The 25113-nt window shown below is 42.0% G+C and overlaps 1 protein-coding gene across 1 annotated transcript in view; it reads left to right on the top strand.

Moving 5' to 3' along the window:
• FAM3C (family with sequence similarity 3 member C) overlaps window positions 1–17338 on the top strand; it is a 54140-nt gene extending 36802 nt beyond the window's left edge. The window contains exons 6-10 of the mRNA XM_015412035.1: window positions 7997–8055; window positions 9522–9572; window positions 10678–10762; window positions 13123–13249; window positions 15842–17338. Of these exons, the coding sequence (XP_015267521.1) occupies window positions 7997–8055; window positions 9522–9572; window positions 10678–10762; window positions 13123–13249; window positions 15842–15931 (412 nt within the window). The 3' untranslated portion in view covers window positions 15932–17338. The remainder of the gene's footprint in view (window positions 1–7996; window positions 8056–9521; window positions 9573–10677; window positions 10763–13122; window positions 13250–15841) is intronic.
• Window positions 17339–25113: the final 7775 nt, after the last annotated feature.

The raw sequence follows: 25113 nt of genomic DNA, 5'->3' as shown, positions 1-25113 counted from the left end.
GTCCCTGGGGCTGGGGGTGCCGTGGGTTTCGACTTTTTGGTTTCCAGTGAATTACCTCCATTTTTTTGTAAAGGGACAAGCTGGCAGCACAAAAGTTCTGGTGTGTCTTTTCAATTTTATCATTTCCTCCTATCGTGAGACTGTACAGCCTACAGTTACATTTGCTATGCCTCCCAGTACCAGAGCTAAAAGACGATAGATAAGCCATTAGTTAGAGAACATTATAAGCATGCCATTACTGGCACATATAACTGCACAGCAGATACCGAGTAATGGATTAGATTCTATTGCTGAGCACTGTAATTAAAGTTACTTTGTAAGATTAGAAGCATTTGTAGTTATAGGAGAGTAGTTTTCTCATTGCAGTTTCACCTTTTCGGGGTTAATAGCACAGAATACATTCATACCTACACATGTAATCAGCAAAGGAGGCATCTATAAAATCAGTAAAATGACACCCCAGATTCTTTGATGGCTTTGTTCATAGTTGGAAAGTGACTCTCTTTTGGCCCACTGACTTAATATGTTGGTATAAAAACCGATTAATTGAATCTAAGAGTGTATTAGTAAAGTAACAGAGCAATCCCAAGCAGAGTTAAGCCCTTTGAAGTCAAATCCCATGTCAGTTTTAAGGAGAATATGTATGGTTTAGTTCTGGATGCAAACTTATCATGAACATAGCTTCCAAAAAGTTGTAAGGCTGGATTCATTACAGAGACTAAACATACAGTCTGCTGCTTGTGTGGGCTTCTGTGCTGCTGTGCACATATGTTCTTTGTCTTACAGATTTATATTCCCCCATCCGTTCTCAAGGCGACGCACGCTGTTATAAAAAACTGCAATAAACCCAATTAATGAACACAATAATGAAAATAGAAACCAGCACATTAATATTTCAGCAGTGGATATCACAAAGACAATAGCAGCAGCAAAACAAAAGGAAAGGACAAGGGAACTGAGACAAACAGGAATTATAAATAATAGTCATCCCAAACCCTACACTTGGTTATTCGAGGGCTTAGGAAAACAGTAGCGTGTGACATACTTTTAAGGGCTGTGACATTCATGCATAGTAGTCACTTGTTTACTTGCATGTGTGTAAGAGAGCAGTTTCTAATTAGGTATCAGCAGAAGGCCCTTCAGAAATATGATCTGGAAAACAAGCAAGCTGCTTCTTCCCTGGAATATTTTGTAGATTTGTAATGTGTGGAATGTAGAGAATTTTGATGAGATTCTTAACTTTTGATACACCCCAATGATAGTCCTTAATGAGATAAAGTTTCTCTGCTTGACCTTTCTTTGCTTTTATCCAGTTTCAAGGTCTAAGGTCTGATTTACTTACATACCAGGAGGTGGTATAATTCTGAAGTGATAGGATGGAGTATACTACTTCAGATTTCTAGGGGAGAGGTGACACATTTTTAATGCTCCCTTTCCCTTTAGATGCCAGGCCAAAAGATTCCTTTTTACCTAGGCTTTTAATGAAGGAGTTTTAGCTGTTAAATGTTTTATGATCTGCTTCTGGCCTGAAGATCATTTTATCTTCCTTATTTTAGCCTGGTCAATGTGTATTTTATGGTGTGATGCCTTGGGTTGTTTTAATGACATGTGTTTGTACTGTCTTGTTGTTGTTTATTAAAATTTATTTTATTAAGAAGTATTCATGCAGTCAGTATCCAGTGAAAATAACACATCCAGTTCACATATTAAAAAGAAATGAAGAAAATGTACATAGTTCTAGTTATTGCTTTCTTAGCTGATAATTTCTAACAGCTTAAAGATATTTTTTAAATGCAACCAATTTTTGCCAGTTTTTGTTACTTAAACTATTCTTAGAATTTTGAATTGAGGTTCGTTTTAGCTATTGATAACAATTTCTGCAACAAGAACCGTTCTAATTTGCCAGGCAATGTCGATTGTTTCCAGTAAATGTGCAAATACCATCCTTGCAGGTCAGAACATATAGAAGTACTTCTCTAAAATTGTTACAGTATTGGTTCAATATACGTGATACCGCTTTGATTTAATGGCTTCATTTTGTTTTTAATGTCTTAATTATAGTTGTAAGTCTCTAGAGAGGTGATGTATGAATTTTCTAAATAATAAAGATTCCAGAAACCTAAAAATTAACCTGTCAGTGGGAAAAGCATAGCTCTTTGCACTCTGTGCTCGTCTTTCACTTACAGGGAATTTTTTAAATGTAAGGAAACGTAATCTGTCACCTTAAGTCTGAAACAGTACAGACCATTCTACCATTTCAATGCATTGTCTGCATTGCTTAATATATCATGTCTGATGTGTTTTAGTTGCACATTTCTGTAATCTTAGTCCTATTATATTGCTTATCAGATGTCTCGTTCTACTAATTGCATGGACTTTCATTGTGTAATCTACCTGGAGTCTCAGTTAGAAAGGCGAACTATAAATACATGGGTAGATGAAGTCTGAGAAGGAGATTAACGGAGAGCCAGTTTGGTGTAGTGGTTAAGTGTGCGGACTCTAATCTGGGAGAACCGGGTTTGATTCCCCACTCCTCCACTTGCACCTGGCTGGATGACCTTGGGCAAGCCGTAGTTCTGATAAGAGCTGTTCTTGAAAAAGAGCAGTTTATGTCAAGAGCTCTCTCGGCCCCACCTACCTCTCAGGGTGTCTGTTGTGGGGAGGGGAAGGGAAAGGAGTTTGTAAACCGCTCTGAGACACCTTTGGGTTTTGAAGGGTGGTGTATAAATCCAATTTCCTCCTCCTTTTCTTCTTCTTCTTCTACATTCTCATTTTCCTTCTTGTAAATCCCCGTTTCTTTAGGAGAGGGTTTCTGTTCCACATGTGTTCTGCTGTATCTAGTGGTTGATTAGATATTGCAGTGGTGTATGTCCAGCCTTTCTCCCTGAAGATGTAAACTGCAGGTTTTTATGCTAGACATAAACCAGTGGGAGCAAAACAAACATGGAACAGGGGAAAAGCCCTGATGAAACAGAAACCTACAAATGAGGGAAATGAGAATGCGGAAAAGGCCCATATCTATGTATTGGAACAAGGCACACAGTGTGTCTCATCACCTGTCCCACCACAACTTTTGTCCATTTTATCTCACCCTCCATTAGAGGTTTGTTTCTTTATTCCCCAGGATCTCCAAGGATCTTTATTTGAGGACCCCACAGATGTGTTATTATACCTGTGACAATTCCCCCTTTTTCTGTGAGCCTCTGCCACCTTTCTTGTTTGTGCTGCAGCTCAAGGTCTGAGGGAGGGGACAAAATAAAGTAGAAAATCCATGATCTGCCCCTACTGCATACTCACAATAGGGTTTTTTCTTCAACAGTTACTTCTGTTGAAAGTTCTAGAAGCCAAAACTTCGTCACCTTGATCTATCAGAATGACATTTGCATTTACACGTCAAGTGAACAGAAGGTTTCAGGTTCTTGTATGCTCTGCAGTTCACGAGATTAGATTACAGCAGCATAGCTTTCAAAAGCAGAGCTGCGCTTTGGCAGCTCAGGTGCATACGATGGGTATTGATATCAAAAACATTCTTTTCTTTAAATGTGAAACTCAGGTGTAGCATGATGGGTTGATTTCAGAATGACCTTGCACGACAAGATCCTCACAATACAAAATCTACTACCCTTTTTGTTAGTGTTCATTTTATGTTCATTTTGACGACCTCCTGGAAACATAAATTCCTATTTTAGCAATTGAAGAGAAATTCTTCTTAAATTAATTGAATATTGTGGGGGGTAGTTGCAAAAGAAGCAATTGCTTACTAACTCTGATCCTGTAGTTAGAATAAGTGGTGCTGATGTTGGCTCTAAGCCAAGTTCAGATGAAAATTTCAATGCATCAGTAATATGTTCATCTTACTTAAAGACCTTGGTCTCACATTTCTCAGAATGTCATGTTACTCCAGTCTTGATAAGGAAGGCCCTCTTCTTCTGTGACCACTGATCAAAATTTGGACAGGATTTCCAAACTGGGGTGTTGCTGTCCTCTAGTGGCCAGTGACTAGCAGTAACTTCCAAACAGAACAGAAGAAAGCTGTCATGTCCTACTTGATACTTTTCTGCACAGATAGTCCTTTTGTTTCCCAAAGCTGGCCTCACAGAGGTATCACTCAGTAGCATGCCAAGGAGCCAGGCAGGTGGGTAAAAACTTGTGCAGACTCTCTCAAGTTAAACAAGACTTTATTTCTACAAGGCAAAAACTCAGGGTATTGCAAAGTACAGGATCTAAGCACACTAAGGAAAATATCTCAGAAGTTCCCAGCAAGGAGTGCCCCTAAGAGCTTGAACCAAGAAGGAACCCCAGACAAAAGAACATCTCCCTTTCTCAGACCCCACCTCACGTGTGTTCTGGGTTTTTCAGCCAATCTGGGTGCTAAGCCTTGGGGATCCAGCCCATCAAACCTGCAGGTTCCCATCAAGAGGTGTTAACGCATCATGGGGCTAGCATGTTATCCCTCCAAGTTTCCTGAGTTTCTGTTATATTTCATTTTTAGAACAGCCATTGTCTGGTTTCTGCTCCAAGCTAATAGTCCTCCGGACTAGAATGAGTTTAAAGAGGAGCTGTAGCCTTTAAAGGAAGTGCTGCCAGTTGGAGGCATGAGCAGCTGACTACATTTATCCCTTTATTGTCCAAAGGAAAATTTGCATGGATGACATGTGCAGGATTCAGATGCGAAGACTAGAGATGTGAAGGCCCGGGAAAAGAACCGGAAAAATTTGGGGAAAAAACGTTTTCCCCCCGTTTTTTCCCTGAAGCCTTTTTTGTTTTTTTCCGAAGAATTGGAAAAATTGAAAAAAGAAAAGAAAAGAAAAAAATTGATTATGGAACGTTTTATTTTAACATGATGAATACAATATTTTAAGACAAGGTGTTCAAATATTTTCCAAATCATTTCTAATATATATATATATGGTATCAGATTGATCTAATTTCTGTGCACTGAGGTCAAGCAAGTCCTAGGTTACAAACTGAACTCTCCAATGCAAGAACAAGATGCATTTCTTCCTTTAGGAGGTACTATTGTCTGGAAAAAAATTAAAAGGTTTCAGTTTTGTTTTTGCATGTGGGTGGGTATTCTGTTTGTAATAATTGTTTGGATACACTATATTTTTAATATGCTAGTTGTGATAATTTCATGCCAAGTTAAAATGTCCATAGTCATGTTTTATGTTCCTAAAGTAACGGAATGACTTTCAATCTAGAAAAGACAAAAGAAATGCTAATGTAGCATTTTTTTCAATTTTTCCAAAAATTTCCATTTCCCCCCCGAAAAAAACTCAAAAAAACCCCGGGGGTTTTTCCGAGCCATGAGCATTCAGTGAGATTTTGCAAAGAATAGCTGTCAGCCATATACACAAATCACTCTTGCTAGTGCCTGGAATAAAATCAATATTGTATTCTGATAATGGCGTGTTTGAGTATCAGGGAGATTTTATTGAGAGTTAAAATGCCCTTTTTGAGTAAGGTTGTCTTGAAACTGCAGCCCAAATAGTCCATCTTACGCCAAGCTCATCAGAGCTTAGAAGCAAAGCAGGTCAGAATTTGTACTTGGATGGGAGGACCCACAAGGAGGAAGACATTAGGCAGTGGCAACCAAGGCTCCCTCTAAGCCGCGGAGTCTTGTGAGCAAAAATCCTACTTGGTAAGTGACTGGCATTAAAGTTGTGAGCGAGCGATTTGGCTGCTGCACAAATTACTTTACTCCGGAGCCCTCCTTCCTGAGCCAAGACAAAAATGTGTGAGCCGGAGGCTAAAAAACTGTCAGCTGGCTCACACTAACTCAGCTTAGAGGGAACATTGGTGGCAACCTCTGTTCATCTCTTGTGCTGTGGATGCAGTTGCCATGAGTTGGTTGTGACTCAGAGGACATTCTTCTTCTCTTAAGACAGCTATTTGGAAAAAGTCATTTTCAAAATGTAGTTGAGAGCTTCTTTCTTTCTTTTTAATATTTATTTTTTTAATTGTTTTACAGAAATTTTACATATTATCTTTTAACCATGCGTTTACATAGTAGTTTTTCCCCTCCCCCCTCCCCCCTATGCTATCCCGGTGCTTTAGTCCTATATTCCCAGCCACGGGCACAAAGTCCGAATCTTGCTGTGAATGTCTTTTCTTCCTTCTGTCGGTATCCATTCCAGGTAGGTCTTCCCTTTCATCGTGATCTCCGTAGTCTTGTCTTTCCATGTGGCCTTACGTTCCAGCTTTTCGATTATGTCGGACTGTATGAGATCAAACAAATAATTATGCCAGATTTCTACTGTCCATTTATTTTTGTTCTTCCAGCCTAGAGCTATTACTGCTTTGCCTGCTAGTATCATGGCTTTGAACAAAGCTTGGTTCTCTTTGCTTATTGCTGGATTACCTACTATACTCATTAGCATTAAAGTTAATGTGTAATGATGCTTTACATGTCTTTTTTATAATTTGTAATATCTTTGTCCAGAATACTCTGACCTCTGGGCACTCCCACCACATATGGGAATACCATCCCTTCGATTGTTTACAATGCCAACATCTAGGAAGTTGAGAGCTTCTTAAACAGCAGAAGATTCAGGAGCAGTCTTACAGTGCAATCTGAGCAAAGCTGTACTCTTCTAAGTCCATTGAAATCAAGAGACTTAGAAGGAAACCTACGAGGAAACCTACGAGGAAAGGTTAAAGCGCTTAGGGCTCTTTAGCTTGGAGAAAAGACGACTGAGGGGTGACATGATCGAGGTTTATAAGATTATGCATGGGAAAGAGCAGGTAAAGAAAGCGGTACTTTTCTCCCTTTCTCACAATACAAGAACTCGTGGGCACGCCATGAAACTGCAGAGCGGTCGGGTTAGAACGGATAAAAGGAAGTACTTCTTCACCCAAAGAGTGATTAACACATGGAATTCACTGCCACAGGAAGTGGTGGGTGCTACAAGCATGGACGGCTTCAAAAGGGAATTAGATAAGCATATGGAGCAGAGGTCCATCAGTGGCTATTAGCCACAACGTATAGCTAGGGGCTTTGGGGCAAGTGATGCTCTGTCTTCTTGGTGCTTGGGGGGGGGGGTCAACAGTGGGAGGGCTTCTAATGTCCTGGCCCCACTGCTGGACCTCCTGATGGCACTGGTATTTCTGGCCACTGTGTGACACAGAGTGTTGGACTGGATGGGCCTTTGGCCTGATCCAACATTGGCGTCTCTTATGTTGTTATGATGCAACTCTCCTTAGAATTGCAGTGTAAGTCTGTTACAACCAAAACAATTAAGCATCTTGTGGTACCTTATAAACTGGTTTTTTTTGTGGGGCGGGTTTGCATAAAGTTTCAGCAATCACAGCCCACTTTGTCAGATACCTTCAGGGTGTGTGTGTATGTGTGTGTCTACAAAGAGGAGAGGCAGAGAAGAAAATGTTGCAAAATAAAGCCCTCAAGACAACAATCAGGAGTTAGGAATGTAACATTACTATGCAAAGATCACATGAAAACAAGATGTAACCAAATGAGTGGGAATATACAGAAGAAATACTTTGTAGTGAGGCATGTTGTTGTTCTGAAATCTGTTGACAAATAAACTTCAGTATCTTTAATAACAATGATTAAGCTTTTCTACTGCTCCACTCCAGGAATGAGGCCTAGACTTGTTTAAAGAACCTGGTGGATGTTTGTGGGAGACTTATAACTCTGTACCATGAGAACAACCGGAGCAAGCCCATTGCTGCTTGGGGTTCCTTGTTGTAGGGAACAGACTGTTGGGGCTCGGTTTTGCATTTAGCCACCAGGTCAGTGTCCACATGTGACTCATGGAAACTAATTTTGTTGACTGCCCCATGCTTCCAAGCATTAATGAACAGGGGCATTGTTGAAGAGGGTTAGTGTTTTCAGTAACTGTTGTATGTGCAGTTGTCACTTAGCAAAATAAGGAGAGCTAAGAGAGAGTTGCCAGAGAATTTTGTGGGTCAGGAGACTCCTCTATTTAAAAAAACAACAACACGTGTTGTAATTCTTTTTGTTGTCTTGTTTCAGATTAATGAGTGGAGTTAAAAACAATGTTGGGAGAGGCATCAACATAGCTTTGGTAAATGGTAAGTGACTTTGAATTCTAGCGACATTGTCATCTTAAGTACATATTAATGTTCTCTAGACATGCAGAAATCAAAACTGAATGTTGGTGAGAAGAGTTATAGGAAAAGGTGAACTCATGTTTGGATTAACTGAACCTAGTATTCGAGTCCAGTAGCACCTTAAAGACCAACAACATTTTCCAGGGGTATAAGCTTTCATGAGTCAAAGCTCACTTCATCAGATACAAATAGAGTAAAGATCTGTCAGCCCTTATATCCAGTTCAGAAGGTTTGAAGGACTACACATCTTAAATTTGTACAGTTGTAAATTCCAATTTTCCCCCCTTGAAAAAATGACAGTATTATCCTTGTTCATGAAACTGAATATTTCATCCCTATTCAATTTGATGAACAAGGATAGCATGGTCATTTTTTTGTGCCCATGGTTATAGAACATTCCCTTTATTTTACTTAGTTGCATAATAAGATTGTGAGGATAGTAGTGAGCCCTCTATCTAATATGTCTAATAAAATACCAATTGCATTCTAAAGAGCTTCCATTTCTGTGCCTCACGAGGGGTGCGTTCAGACGGGGGCTTTACATCGGTTAGGGTGCCGGTTCCAACCGTTGTACTCACCGGCCTTCAGACGGGGCACATCTGCCTCCTGCCCTTTACACCGTTGCACTCTGCCACTAGGTCCCAAGTGGTGGTATCCTGAGTGCAACGGTGGCTTCCGATGTACACCGGCATCTGATCGCTCTCCACCTGTGCCTAGCCATTTCCGTCGGAAGCCTAAGGCTTCCATTTTCCCCCCGCCATTTTTTTTAACTCTAAGCGATATGCGCTCGGGCGAAGCTTCGCCCTGAGCGTTTTTTTTTTGTTTTTTTTAAAGCCCTTACTTTACCTACTCAGAGGAGTCCGGGACTTAAGGGAGGCCAGTTTGGGCTTTAAACTTTAAAGGTAAGTCCTTACCTTTAAAGTTTAAATGTAATGGGGGGGTGTTCTTGAGCATGCGCAAAGATCGCCATTCTGTGAATGGCTGCCTATGCGCATGCTCAAGCTGTGTTTTTTTTTAAAAAAAAAAAAACTCGCCGACGCCCGCAGCGTGTGACCGGGTGTACAACGATGGGAACCGCAAAATGGAGGTAAGTTTGATCGCGTTTATGCCGGCAGAAACTGCACCGATTCCAACCGGTGCAGTTTATGCCGGCAGAAAGCCCCCATCTGAACGCACCCACTGTGTGGTGGCTTGCAGAAGATAGGAAACAGCAGGAAAGATCCTTTCTCTGTTGGTAGTTCTTGCATCCAACCCAATCATGGGCCTCTATCTGGTGCTTAGAGGAGGTGAGCACAGTCCTAGGAAAAAGCTGAGGCCTGTGATGATGTTGTTGAAGAGGCAGGCATACCCTGTTCACCATGTCTGGTGTAATTTTTGAGCATGTTATTGAGCTAAACTACTTCAGTCACATATTTTCCGTCTTCTAGGCAAAACAGGTGAAGGAATGGACACAAAGTTCTTTGACATGTGGGGCGGAGGTAGGTGCAGAAGTACATTATTCCTATATAAAGGTCATCAGTGCACAACAAAAACTGTTCTTGTTCCATTTTCATTTTTTGGGCGGAACACAGTATTGTTCATCACTGATTTATATGTTTTTCTGGAATTTGATCTGAATGGAATAGTTGGAATTCACCCATTATCCCGTCTTGTCATTCGCCTTTTGAATGCAAAACTTCGAATGAGAAATTCAGATTGCAGTTTGAGTATGAAAACTTTGGTATAAAATTTGACATGCTTTAGAGTGTCTCTCTGGCATCTTTTTATTGTTTGCAGGCTGAAAGCTCATCAGCATTCCAGTACAGATTACCATTCCATGTTATCCATCAAATTTCTCAACTGTCACATAAAAATGCTTCAGTAACACACAGACACAAGGAATGCTGATTGTATAATGGGCACATTTTTAATTTACAGTGGGCAGAATTAAGGCCCAATAGTGTATTAAGTGAATTTGAAACCTAGGACATCCTCCAGTATCCTCTACAAAGGGCAGGAGTTTCATAGTACAAAACCGGACGACCACTGTGATGTACTATTGACTGTTAGTTGTCTCTTTCACCATAATAACACTGGATTTCAGTTATGAAATACTGCAAAATATGAACTACTATAAAGCAAGTATCATTGTCAAAGCTGTTGGGAGACTGGGGTGGATCCAACCTCCCTCCAAATAGCCTTTCTCCAGCCTAAGGAGACTTTCTCCAACTTAAATTATTCTTCTGTTGGGAGAAGAGCCATATAAGTAGGAGGAAGTTTCCTTAAATTGGAGGAAGATTCCAAACTTGAGCCAGTGGGAAAGGTGAGGTATAAATATTTTGATAAATAAATAAGCCAACAAATCTTGCTCGGTGGAGAAGTAGGATAGGGGTCAGATCCACCCTGATATCTGGAAAATATTTATCAAATTTAGCAAAAGTGAATTTTGAGGAGAAGTTTTGGAAATGAAATCATTTCAGATAGAATCCTTCATGATGCTATCATAGCAAATGAAGCCATGTGCAAAGCCATACTACCACATGTAGTATATTAGAAAGAGAAAGATTGTTGTGCTATAATAACGCATGCTTCCGTGTTGTTTAGATGTAGCTCCACTTATTGAATTCATAAAGACTATTCCAGATGGAACTATTGTCTTAATGGCAACCTATGATGACGGCGCCACTAAGTAAGTCTGTAGAAAACACTAGTCATTTTGCTCCATAAAGCTTTCATAATCCTTGTTTGTATTCAAAATGTTTCTGGGTGCTTGAGGAGATAAGTGGGGAATCCACAACGGAAGATCCTGTGCAGGGTCATGTTTCCCAAAATGGAAGGGGCAGATAAGTGCTAGCCTTCCTAAATCTCCCACTCCCCATTCTCTTGTTCTCCAGCTCTTCTTCATTCAGGGCTACAGTATATTCCCTTGACCTGGTGCTACAGTAGTCCTGTTCACAAGTTACAGTGAACACATACATCCGGTACATTATTTATTTATTAATTTCATTAGATTTCTTAACCGCCCTTCCCCGCTTACGTGGGGCTCAGGGCAGTTTACAACGACATAATTCAGTAAAATTTTAAAACCAATTAAAACTACAAGAATTCAATATGAAAACATTCAGCATAAATATTTAAACACTTTAAAAAACAAAATGGCCTATCTAGCATTCAGATCTTCATGGGGGAGGGGGAGAGGAGGGGAGGGTGCCAGGCAGATGTAAGGGAACCGTCGCTGGCCTCAGCCAAAGGCCTGGTGGAACATCTCTGCCTTGCATGCTTTGTGGAACTTTAATAGATCAGACAGGGCATGGATGTCATGTGGCAGAGAGTTTCACCAGGCTGGGGCCAAGGCTGAGAAAGCCCTGGCCCTGGTCAAGGACAGACAGATGTCTCTCGGGCCAGGGACCACCAACAAGTACTTATTGACTGAGCGTAATGCTCTTTGGGAGGTATACGAGGACCTGACTGTTAAGGGCTTTAAAGGTGAATACCTTGAACCTGATCTGGTACTCCACCAGAAGTCAGTGCAGCTCACAGAGCATGGTTTGAGTATGTGTCATACGTGGAGTCCCCATGAGGACTTGCGCTGCCGCATTCTGGACCAGTTGGAGTTTCTGGGTCAGTCTCAAAGGTAGTCCTGTGTAGAGCAAGTGGGAGGTGACTGTTGCATTACCGTGGCTAGGTCAGGGTGAGACAGGTAGGGGGCCAGTTGCTGGACCTGGCGCAGTTGGTAAAATGCCATTTGTGACCTGGGCCTCCATTGATAAGGAGGCATCTGGAATCACACCCAGGCTCTTGACAGTTGATGCTGGTGTCAAGGGCACACCGCCAAGAGCCAGGAGATGGCGCCCCAACCCCAAATCCCCCATTCCCAGCCATAGAACCTCCGTCTTTGCAGGATTCAGCCTCAGCCAGCTCTGTTTCAGCCACCCCACCACAGTCTCCAAACCTTCAGCCAGGTTCACTGGGCTGGTGTCTGGCTGGCCACCCATCAACAGATATAGCTGGGTGTCATCAGCATACTGGTGACAGATTTCACACCAACCCCTGGTTCTGACTGGAGGGATATGACAACCAACAAATGGGGCACGGCCCCCTTTTGCACCACTGTGGCTATGGGCGGGGGGAGAACTAAACTAAACAAACTCTCCTAGTTTCATAGAGGAGAAGGGTCAATAGTAGCATAACATTTAGCACTTATTAATAGACACAGGTTAGTATGGTTTTGTTCTGTTATAACATTGAATAGCAACTGAGTCAGAAATGCTCTGATTTAGTGGGACTGGGAGCTTGTTTATCTAGGTTAGGTGTTTCTTCAGACAAGTTAAATGAGAAGCTTTGTTTTCCCCTGTTTATCCTAATGTATACTGAATATACATTCAGTATACATTAGGATAATACATTAGGATAATCAAGTATACATTACTGGAAGCTGCGGTGGCTCAAGTGGTTAAGACGCTGAACTGCAGGCTGTGGGAGGTTGGTAGTTCAGCAGTTCGAGACCCGAGTGTGCCGCATGACGGAGTGAGCTGCCGTCTCTAGTTCCACCTCCTGCCAACCAAGCAGTTCGAAAGCAAGAAATTGCAAGTAGATAAATAGGTACCACTTCGGTGGGAAGGTAACAGCGTTCCGTGCGCCTTGGTGTTTAGTCATGCCGGCCACATGACCACGGAAACGTCTTCGGACAGCGCTGGCTCTTCGGCCCTAGAGTCGGATTCGACTGGCTTTTGAGCAAAGGAACCTTTACCTTTACTTTATACTGAATAACCATTACTTAGAAAAGAGCTGTGAACTTTGACCGACACTGGAGGAGACCAAAAGTGGAGCAGGGAACAAAGAGACAAGGATAATGGGGTGAATGTGATAAAATCCAGTTCCCTCTTTTTGTTTCTTCAAGTTCATGTGTTCTCCTAAAGAACTGACATGAGACATACTGATGTTGCAGCCTCTACTGTTTGCCCAAACAGGACGAGAACTTGAAAGGCATTTGAAAAAGAATGTGTATTTGAATATTCTATACAGTAAACTCACTGAATTTTGTTCAAGGCTAAATGAAGAGGCACGGAAGCTCATTGCTGAATTGGGAAGCACATCCATCACGAGCCTTGGCTTCAGAGACAATTGGGTCTTCTGCGGTGGGAAAGGAATCAAGACTAAAAGTCCATTTGAACAGGTTTGTTTTCAGACAACAGGCATGGTTCATACCTGAGTGAATAGGACACGACACCTGGCCCCATCACCCAGGAGAGCACAAGCATTTTGATTTACCTTGTTCAGTGTAGAAAATTAATTTTATTTTTTATTTTATTTATTCAATTTTTATCCTGCCCTCCCTACCAAAGGCAGGCTTAGAACCCCTCACAGCCTGCTTTAGTTAGCCATGAAGGGCATGGGTCAAGGCTGCACGTGGTTGGACGTACTGTCGAGAGCAATCTGTCAACTTCCTCTAGGCTGAGTGGACTGAAATAATCCAAAATTGGACTAGAAGACGTGCATGGAGCCTCAAGTTCACGTACTATCTCAACTGGGGGGGGGGGAGATCGTGGTGGAGCAACAAGACCTTATCTGCAAAATAGCTCGCAAAAGCCTCACAGCCGATATCCAATTCGCTAGCGTTAGGTTTGCCCTGTGGCAAGACAATCGTTCTAAACAATTGAGCCGGGCATGAGCTTGCAGACGCAATTGTGACCGCGTAGAACTCTCTTCGTGGTTTTGACTGCCATCTCATAGGATTTCATAAACGTCCTATAAGATGCTCTTGTGGCTTTGTCACGCATTCGCTGCCTAGAGCGAGGACGGAGAGGGTGTCTGGGAGCGATCTCGTCGGTGGCTGCAGAGAGTTGGCTATGCCAGTCCTCTATGAGCTCATCCATTGAGCTGCCAGGGGGCATTGGATCTCGCAGAGCCATCTGAAGCCGCATAGGGTCCATTTGGCTCTGCAGGCGAGCTAAAATACGCTCACCGCCCAAACATGGCTGGGGGGAAACATTCAGACGGGCCTTCAGGGCATGGTGGTCCGATCATGGCACTGCCATAGCAGTGATCCGGTCCACTGTAACCCCGCTGCAAAGATCAAATCGAGTGTGTGCCCGGCCTGGTGAGTGGGAACCATTACATATTGGGAGAGTCCCAGTGCCGCCATGGATGACACCAGGTCCATCGCCTGCGAAGAGGCCGTATCTTTCGCATGGACATAGAAGTCACCGAGGACTATCAGTGCTCCAATGCCCAGCTGGGATGGCAGGCTAGAGGCTGGTGCGTTGGGCGGACAGTACACCACCCTGATAGCCAAACTCTCCTCTGCTTCCCACACTAGACCGGCACACTCAATGCCTGTGAGCTTTGGTGGCGGTAGTGCCCTGAAGGAGTAAGCCTCCCGAATGAGCAGAGCCACTCTGCCCCCCCACCCCCTAGTCCGCGATTGGTGGAGGACCGAATACCCAGGTGGAGCCATCTGAGAGAGAGCTACAGTCTCCCCATCTCACACCCAGGTTTCAGTCATGCACGCCAAGTCTACATGCTGCTCGAGCAGAAAGTCTCGAAGGACTGTGGTCTTGTTATTGATAGACCTGGCGTTACACAACACCAATGATGAGGGGGGTCAGTTTGCCTAGCCCCATAGCCTACCTCCTTCAGGATGGGACGCAGGCTGGAAGGGGATCGAGCTAATTCGCTTTTCTGTCTCCCTCCCTTATAATTGTGCCTTTTCCCACTGCTATACTTTCCCCTCCCCAGGAGCACTGGTATCCCCTGCTCTGTCAATGGCATATCTGGCGGTCTTCGCCAGGCCTCAGACCAATCCATTGAACTGGCTAGTGGACTATACAGTATAGCTGCCCACAGTGGGTAGCTTTAGTGCTGCTGAGCTCTAAAGCCATATCCCCTCCTGCTCATGAATTCTATACTTCCCTGATTATAGATTATAACCCCCAACTAATCTCCTAATCTGATTGTAATATACCCCATATACCTAATCACTAGATTTGGGTACAAGCAATGGAACATTCCTGTTGTTCTCACTATTTTCATTTGCATCAATATAAACAGGTTACTTTACAGGTACTGCTATAAAAATCTGTGTTGACTTAAATTTGTATCTTAATTTCCTTTTAATGTGAAGCACATTCATAGAGCAAGTAACTTGAGTTTTTAATACCATTCCATTAAACCAACTTCCCAAAGATTGTACTTTCATACCTCTATCACATCAGTCAGTTGAAGTGTGAATGTTTGGTTCTTAAAAGTTTTAGACATGAATACACGGCTTTGTGTGTTACATGAAAAAAGGCAAACTATGTAAATTTTTAAAATAAAATAAATGTGCTTTTGGGACAGCCTTGGTATCTGCACTAATGGCTCAGTGCCAAACAGTTCTGAACCAAATGGTAATGCAGAAGGAGCAAAATATGATATTTTAGAAATGTATTCGTTCCTCCTTAATTTTTTGAAAAGCTGTGTAGAAGAACCAAACAAAATTCTTTGTACTATACAAGCCTGCATCTAATCCCCACCTCCTTAGGACTGATTCGTAGGGCTGGTTCTCACGCTTTTGGGCATGGAAATGTGACTCCAGTGGTGATTCTTTGGCACCATTTTCATGTGGCTAACAATCATTATAACAAGCCCTCACATGTATATCTCATTCTTAACATGGGCCCCATGTTACTACATTATTTTATTGACTAAATGTTTAGAGTTCTCATCAAGATGACTGTTTTTGCATTGGGGCAATCAGCTTCATTTTAACTGTAACATTTGTTTACAGCATATTAAAAACAACAAAGATACAAACAAATATGAAGGGTGGCCAGAGGTCGTGGAGATGGAAGGGTGCATCCCACAGAAGCAAGACTGAAGGAGTCATAAAAATGACACATACAAAACAGAATGTTGGGAGGAAAATGCACTTTCTTCTGCTGTTGGGTTTTGGAGAGAGTACTGTTCATGGGCAGGATCCTTTCAGGATGGTACTTTGCACAAGCGCTGTAGAAATGAACAGGAGTTGCAGAAGAACACGATGGACTCCCATTCATCTAAAGGGGACTTGTGCAGGAAAAGGTCCCAGTGGATTGTGCCCTGTGTAAATATTTTCCAAGCATGTTTCCACCTTAGAGTGTGCATGAGCATTGAGGTTTTGAATATCTGGCTTATTTATTGTTAAAACAGAGAACTTTGGGTTTTTGTAAATAGGCCCTAAATAAATGAAGCAATTGTTTCTAATGCATTTCCCCCTAAAAGCACAATGTTGAGGTTACTTTATAGTATGTGTCTTTTAGAACTTCTGGTGTAGGCAGTCAATGTACCTAATAAATACCTGAACTGATCCTGAACTATGCTGTACTTTGCTCAAACAAAGACATTGCTATGAGTTCATATCTTCAGTGGGATATGTTAAAAAATTTTTTTAACAGAAAGTGTGTCTTTTATTCTCTCACTCTTGGAGAGCAGCATTCCCCTGTAGAATTGGTTCAAACAGTCTTCTGCCGTTTGCCTCCAGACCTACAAATAAGTAAAAGTTGGGTGTTGGACACAGAAATGTAGGTCTGCTAAAAGAAGCACAATTAAATCATTTATATGAAAAACTTTGTACCTGTGGCTGCTGCTGGACCATCTCTTGTTTGGTTAGCAATGCAAACGTCTAGTAGAGCAGCACAATATGGTTATTTCTTGTGTATGTCAGCTACATCTATTCAAAGCTCTGTGATCTGCCAACCACTGAAGTTGATTTAGATATTATTGGAGTTAGGGAGGAATCAGTTTTGGTGGTGGCTGCATTATCCAGGAAGGAAATAATAGCATGTTAACAAATAAGCCAATTAACTCAGCATGCATCATTCAGTTTGAACAGCTTCACTGCTACCTGTTGTACTGATATAAAGTGAAGAATAGAGTTTAATATTGGATGGCAGTCACATGGTGTATAACAGTCACTCTTCCATAATAGGTAACATGTTGCTAAAACAATCTGTTTTAATAATAGGCTTTTAGGGGCCATTTTTACAGGTATTTGTACACTATATTTGAGGTCTACAGTGCCCAAATTCACCTGTACTAGGTAGTCATTTCAAACATGTCCTCCATATGGCATTTGTGGGCATGTGCTCCTTTAGCCCCACTAGAGTGCGCACCTAGGGGAGATTCCATGAGCAAATGAGGCCCTTCCACACTATCAGTACCAACAGAATGCTGGCCCTGGCCTGGACGGCCCAGGCAAGCCCGATCTCATCTGATCTCAGAAGCTAAGCAGGGCCGACTCTGGCAAGTACTTGGATGGGAGACCTCCTTGGAATACCAGCAGTCGGGAGTTGAGGGGAGGCTTTATTCAGCCACGTCTCTGAATATACTCCATACCCCCAGTAGGAGTCAGTCACCAGAGGTCGCCATGACTTCCAGGTGCACACACACATGCATGTAAAAATACAAACAAAACAACAAAATAAGAACCAACAGCTGGTTTCACGTTACTCACATTGTCACATGGAGATGCAGGAAGTGAAATTTCCCCCACTCTCCCTATTCAGAAAGCAGACAGTGCCTCCTGAAACTTCTTGTAAAATTGTGAAAAGCCTCCAATGCCATATGCGCCTGAAGTTGAAGAGAAATCCAGGATCTTGGGTCTGTCTTCATCCCCCCCCCCCCCCCCCCCCCCCCCCCATGGTACTAAAGCTTATACTGTTGTTTAGCATTGAAGTGTTGAACTGGGACCTTGCAAAACCTACACATGCATCTGTACAGATGTTCTTGAAGGGACATGTTCATGTTCATAGGGATCAGTAGTGAATTCTTGTGGAAACATAATACTGTATTGATTTTAAATACCAGATATTATGTATCTTTTTTTAACAAAGAGTGAGATGGTTTGATATGCCGGCTGTAGGGAATCAAGTTATAATTCTGCCTACTCTTGATATCCAGACAGCATTGTATTGTCCTCCCCCCGTCCCCCAGCTTGTATTAGTAACGGGGATTGACAATTGCTTTTGGAGTAATTAAAAATTGTTTGCACTAAAGATGCTAAAGCAATACCAGGAATAATTAAATTAAGAAACATCCACAACCCTATGCCAAGAGTCACTGACTGAAATCTGAGCTGCTTTAATATTTTAACTTCTTTGTGTCATTCCCCCCTCCCCCAGCTATTGTAGAACAGCAATAAATACACATTATACAGTCAATTATTTGTAAAATATACCATGCAGATTCTTAGTTCTTCTTCAGAAGAAATCAAATCACATTTCCATGTATATATTTTTCATCAAATAAAGGTTTTTTTAAATCTAAAAAATGTTTTACTTTATGAATTTTGAAGGTCTCTTCACCTCAATAGTCAGGGGGACATGACTGGCTTCAGTTATCTGGATCCTCTGCAATATATGAGAACTGGGCTGTCCATTTTACCAGTAAGCATAACAAACCTGATGTGTGTATCTAACGGGTGAATAGGCCATGAATCTGATTTCACTAGCCCCAGAGTAGCCCGGTCCAAGCCTAAAATGAAGCAGCAAGTGCGATTATATTAAGCAAGCTTTTGCAAAACGGGTTACCTTGAAGTGTAGCAAGATTATATTTGAGGGACCACATGATTTCAAGTTACCTTTTCCCACACAGCAAATATTATGACATTATTTTAAATTGTTCCGCTTGCAGCAAGGTTCTGAACAATTTGTTCTGAACAATTTGTTACAGAAGTATGTTTGAACAGTCTTATCAATGTGCTTCATTCCTTACAAAGACTGTTTTTAGTTCACAAATGAAAAGTAGATTTTGTTTTTGGAGGTAACCTAGTCACTACTTTAGACAGAGGTCCAAATTTTGACATTGAAAGTGGATCCACATTTATTTATATGTCTCCAGATATTCATGTGATGGACACAGGTAGCAGGAAATCTTTTTTAAATAAAAAATTGAAAGTGGGCTGTAGGGCTGAGAGTAACTAAACCCTGCTGACAGAGAACTACTTAAACCTGTGGGCCATAAGGAGGTGCAAAGGCAGGAGGCTGTAGCTCCTCTTCTGATCTGTTTTGTGAAAAAGCCCTCTTGCTTTACCTGCGACCGGCAGATTTTGGTCCCTTATCCACATGAAACTTGGAAATGTGCCTCTTCTCATGCACAGTGTTCCTATCATTCTTGGATGAAGGTGTGTTCTACATTCTCCTTATGGCAGTCTGTTTTTACTCTAGTCAAAAACAATTGATCTTTTTTACCAATGTGGCATTTGGAAATTAAGGGTTTGACAGAATGAACATGAATGGGACAGATTCTACCTTCCCTCCTGGGCTCCCCAAAAGCTGTTCTGTAAATGAAGGGGCAGAAGACCTTTGAGAATAGAGTGGGACAAGAAGCAGGACCCACGATACTTGCAGAGGGGGAGTATTCCCTGCGGCTTCTGGGTGGCTGGCCTGCTGAAGCAGCAGGAGCTCCACACAGAGGAGGCGGCAACAGTGGCCACAGGGGAGCCCAGCAAGTGGTCTGGTGGGCTTGCCAGGCTCCCCCCCCCCACCTGACAGCAGCAATGGCCACGGCTCCCAGCCGCCGGCCCTCCAAAGTTTCTCCCCCCCCGCCACCGTGGCTGCCAGCAGTAGCGGCAGTGAGCCCTGTGTGGCTCCTAGCTGCCAGGCCCCCAGGCTTCTCCCCCCCACCCGCCGACTGCAACAACGTCCGTGGCTCCCAGTGCCGGCCCTCCAAGGTTTCTCCTTCCACCAGCGGCAACAGCAGCAAGCCCTGCATGGCACCTAGCCAAGGGGCTGGCCAGGCTTCTCCCACCCCCCAGCAGCAATGGCCGCAGCTCCCAGCTGCTGGCCTTCCAAGGCTTCTCCCCCCATGCTGCCGCCGCTGCCAGCAGCAATGGCAGCAAGCCCTGCACGGCTCTGCCACAGTTCCTAGTGGTAAGTGCGTTCTCTGCGCATGCGCAGGGAACACTCTTTTGCCTTTGGTCGGATTAAAGTATCCCCCATAGTTTTTTTTAACATTTCAGATTTTTCTGCACACCTGGAGGGTAACCCAAATGTGCAGGAAAATGTGCACGGAGGGGGCAACTTGGCTATTAGATATATAGATATAATGTGTTAGGGGCTACGGCTTGAGAAATTTGTAAAAGTCAGCCCCTCTTCTCAGTACAAGGGCAGCAGCCCACCCCAAGGCTGTTCTCACTCTGTTCCCAAACCTTTTCAGGGGGAAGAGGCTAGATCTGTTCTTGTGAACTTATTCTGGTTTATTGGATCCACCTCCAAAACTGCATGCATTCTCTTTATACTGTGGAGACACCAAGCAGATTAAGTGGCCAAAAACAGCAGGCAAAGCAACCTTAAGTCACAGTTAATAGACTGCAAGCAAGACAGCAGCTGACTCTAGGTCAGCAAAGTCACAAAGCTACCATATTCCTCTACGTGACCCAGCTACAGAATACCAGTATTCCATATGCAAAGAACACTCATTCTCTTTTGCTTTTAATACATTATTTTGATTTTGTATTTCAGCATTGATTGTAGACATTTATGCATATGTAACAATAAATAACAATTTTTATTAACAAAATACATGAATACTTAAATACAGAAATTTAAAACATTTTAACTAGAAGACTCTGTAAGCTCCCTTTGGAAGTACGTTTTATGGGAATCTTAGTAAATTGCAGATGGCCCAAACAGATAATTAAGGACTCTGCTGAAATTAAAAAAACAGTGTTTTGTTCATTTGCTTTGGTGCAAATCTAAAGAAAGCATAAGGCTCCTATACAATGGGATGTTGTCAAGTGATCATCTGGTGGAAGTTTTAAAGGGACAGCTGTGGGCCCAGTTGACACATATTTTTAGGAGAGATGGCTCTACTCGCTGTTGTGTGCAAATAAGGCTGAATATGGGCTCCCATCCCCATGGTGTGTGTGTGTGTGTGGGGGGGGGGCAGAACCCATCCTACATTTTCATAGAACATCCCCCAAGCTTCTTTGATTCATATATCCCTCAAATATGTAGTGAAAGATGACTTCAGGAGATACTTGTCAAAACAGCTGACAATGCAACCTCGTCATTATTTTACTGTCCCTGAAATATAAACTTACCTAGACATTTGCAAGACTGGTGAAATATCAAACTACTTGTGGGGAAGGGACCCTACAGTACACTGTAAAACAATCCCATGATGAATTTCCAATACTCAGCCCATGTTCCCTTTAAGCACAAACTTTTTAGCTCCTGGGAAAACCCTTTCAGGTCAGGCAACTGGTAAATCTGATAATAGTTGTGGGGGGGGGGGGGGGAGAGTTGTATTCAAAATGGAGAGCTTCCAAGGTAACAGTTGCTCTGTTGCCCATTCTAACAGCCGCCCAGTACATTAGTAATAGACCTCACTTGGTTCAAGGCCTGCACCATTCACTTCCATGGAGTGTCCACGTATGTATCCATTTATGTGTGCTGGGTTATTCCGTCCAAGGAAGTGAATGGGCCAGTACCTGCAGATAACCTGAGCTGCCAGAGCTTCTGTGCTCAAAGCACACATCCATTGGCAATTTCAGTAATGGTTTTGATGATACTGGCTGAAAGAATCTTCTCTGCAACTCCTGTCAGCTAATAAAAAGATGGGCTAAAAGGTGCTCTCCCAGTAAAAAAGATTAATAAGCAAACATCAAAAGACATCCTAAGCACATTTGCTTATAACGAAGACCAAGAAATATCAATATAATCTTATTGGGGCATTTAGCAGATGCACCTTAAGGTGCATAACTTACATATTTATAAAACAGAAGTTTTTGGTCTTTTCAAAAATTCTACAGTCTTGTATGCTTAAAACATAGGTGCTTTGCTTCAAAGCTTCAGAAGCTTTTATTTAAAAAAAATAATTACATGGAATTCCAGGGGTTTTTTTAGATGTAAAGTATCAATTAACAAAATTTTAAAAAATTATTTAAGGCCGCAATTCTGTACACCCTTACTTGGAAGTACATCCTATTGAACACAGTGGGATTTATTCATGCAAAGGGTTGGGCTGCAGAAGTGATAGCTTCTTCATATACAACTCCTGATTATAACCAAAGGATATGATCAATCTATAGCTACAGTTAAATTTTACCTTACTTAAAAAAAAAAAACCACAAAACTAGCTACATGCTGTATTTGGAATTTCAAAAACTCTTTGTGATGCATCTGTCCCCCTGTACATGCACAATTGGTAGTGTGTACTTAGCCAGGCTCTCTTGACTGCAACCAAATTGCTCCAACCCCATAGGGATGATCAGGGTCCAAGAACAGGAAGTTCATTCCCAGCTAACTCCAGAGAATAAAAGGAAGAGTCTCCACTGTATGTGTGAACTGCTTTTTTTCAGCTGTGAACCACAGGCAGTATACTTGAAGAGTATGGATGTAACTTGGTCCCTCCCTTCTCCTCCGAGTGCTAAAATGTTTCAAAGCTGTTTAACAAAAACCTCAACAAGGTCTATGGTGGTGACTCAATCAAGAGCTCACGTTGCATCTTATTGCAAGAGGTGAACAAGGTAAAGAGCATGTTCCTGGCAAAGTCTGTAGGATGCTTACTCCTTATGACCGTGCTAAAATGAGATCTTCTCCATTTTCTCAAATGAATACTCCTCAGTAGAAAGAGACAGAAGCAGCTTCCCCCTGTTTTGAGGGGCAGAGTCTTGTACAGCTCCCACCATCTAACTTCCAAATCACCCCAGAGCACTAGTCAGAAATGATGCTGATTGGTTGCTAGGGTCTTGTAGCACACTAGGAGCTAATTGGCTGAGTGACACCATACAAGGTACAGTCCTCAAAAAATCATCATAAATACTTCAGGTGTAAAATTGAATTGGCTTTCACTCTGTTTTCCAATGCAAAGTATTCCAGCCTAGAGAAAGACACCACTCTTCATCCACAGGCAGTAACAGAAAACAACAATTTTCTATCAAACAAGAATTTGGGAGTTTACTGGACAGCTGTGAAAATTTTTCCAGATCCTGTCTTGCCCGTTTCAGGTAACCTCTGACGAGAAAGGTATTAGAACAAAGTTGTTTGCGGCATCTGGTGTAAAATCCTTTCTGATTAAGGAGATTGATTAGAACTTTTGAGTTGTGACCTAAAATAACAAGCTACCCTCTGAGACCTGACATTGTAGTCCATTTTTTAAAGTTTACTTCTCATACGGGTCTCTCTCACTGTATGGCTTTGAGGACACAAGAGGATGGAGGCCTCTGTGGGGCAGGTGCTGATGAGGGAGGACAGGAGGGCTAAGGGGGACCAAAATATTTATATCATATTGGAGGGCTCAGGAAATAGAAATCTGATAATTCCCAATGTAGACCATTCTTCAAAAGGAAGAGCCTTTTAAAATTTAGGCTTTGTTTCATACAGGAACACTAAAGCAAAGTATTTTCTTCATTTTTGCCTTAAAACAGTATCACATAAATGGATGCTTTATTGTTCCTAAATCTGCAAGGCTAATTTTTACCTATATTAAATATATTAATATATCTGCCAAAAAACAAAGCTCCCTTATGAAGCTTTACTTCGAGCTAGCAGGTAAACAAAATAAGCTTTGCAAATATTAAATGTAATTGCCCTTGCCTGGCAATCATTTGGAAAAGAAGGCAAGGCTGATGAAATAAAATCTTTGTAACACCTCTGAGAAAATGCCTATTATATATGCTAATATATATGTCCACTCAGCTTCTTCAAGTGGCACGGGGAAAAACCCAAAATGGACATACGCAATTATTTCTTCTTGATCTACCACTCTGAGAAGTTAAATCCTTGCCTGAATAAAAAATGTACTTTATTAATCTGTGGGGAAGGGGTCATAAAACCCCAAAATTATGCATAGAAACACAAAATCTTGGGAGTTGCAGTAAACATACCATCAGTAGTGCCAGGGGGACACTTTATTAAGTATATCATTCCGGTAGCAAAACCAGAACAGGAGCAAAAAGATCAGGGATAAAAATATGTTGGGGGGAGTCAATTTCACACCTCTATGACAATTTTCATTTTTCTTTCAGTGAAATTGGAGGTAAAAATTATCCCAGTACTGTCAAAATGTGTGCTGTAATTTGCAAAAAGAAAAAAGAAACATGGAGGGACATGAAATACCACAGGACATTTGACCCCAATAAGGTAGAAGAATACACAGAATAAGTAGTAAAAAAAAAACCTGGGGTAAAGTATCAATTATTGTCCATCCCTCTATGTCAGCTTGGTCCCACTTTTTAGGCAGGGGTTTTAAGTGGGCAGCTCAACATACATGATTTGAGACCACAATACCTGCATCCATTTTGGTAAGATTACATGTGTCACAAGGATGACATTGGCTCCAAATGAATTGGCTATTTCGGGCACTCCTGTGCACCTGAATTATTTTATACTACAATTTTTTTCCACAATCAGATAAACAGTGTATTGATTTAAAAAGGAAGGTATGGGTTTGAAAAAAAGTAGGGTCAGTATGGTATAATGTTTAGAGCACTGGGGTAGCACTGAAGGGACCATTGTTCAAATTCCTACCCTGCCATGACATGTGTACTAGACAGGGCATTGGAAAACAACACATTAAAATATCCATCCTTTAAGAGAAAAAAGGTTGTTTCAGGTAATTTCCATGAAGCACCATACTACCTCTCAATCACAACGTAAATATTTTTAGTTGGGGCAAGTGTGCATCCTGGCCTCATGCTGGCAGCAATGGCATTATTTTATTATGTTAGTCATGCCTTCCTTGACCACTGTGTGTATTTATTGTACATGAAGGCATCACTTGGTCCATTGTAGCATGAATGATCACAATGATTGAATATCCACAACATCCAAAGACTGAGTCTTTGGTATCCACTTATATAAATACTTTAGAGGAGGCTGGTATCCACTGCTTTTCTCTCTGTTTCTTTTGCCCAAGAATGCTACTTATTCCAGGTTGCTCTTTCAGTAAAAACCCAAACTTCTGGACTGTGAACAGTCTTAGGAGGATCTGCTCTATTTTGAGCCTTAGCACAACCCGAAGAATGCTACCTGGTAGGGCTCCCCACCACCACCTTTGGTTTCAGAGGCAGATGGTTTT

The sequence above is a fragment of the Gekko japonicus genome, unplaced genomic scaffold, assembly GCF_001447785.1.
Source record: "Gekko japonicus isolate JY-2015 unplaced genomic scaffold, Gekko_japonicus_V1.1 scaffold1122, whole genome shotgun sequence".
In the NCBI taxonomy this organism is placed as follows: domain Eukaryota; kingdom Metazoa; phylum Chordata; class Lepidosauria; order Squamata; family Gekkonidae; genus Gekko; species Gekko japonicus.
This window is presented reverse-complemented; position numbering and strand designations above follow the sequence as displayed.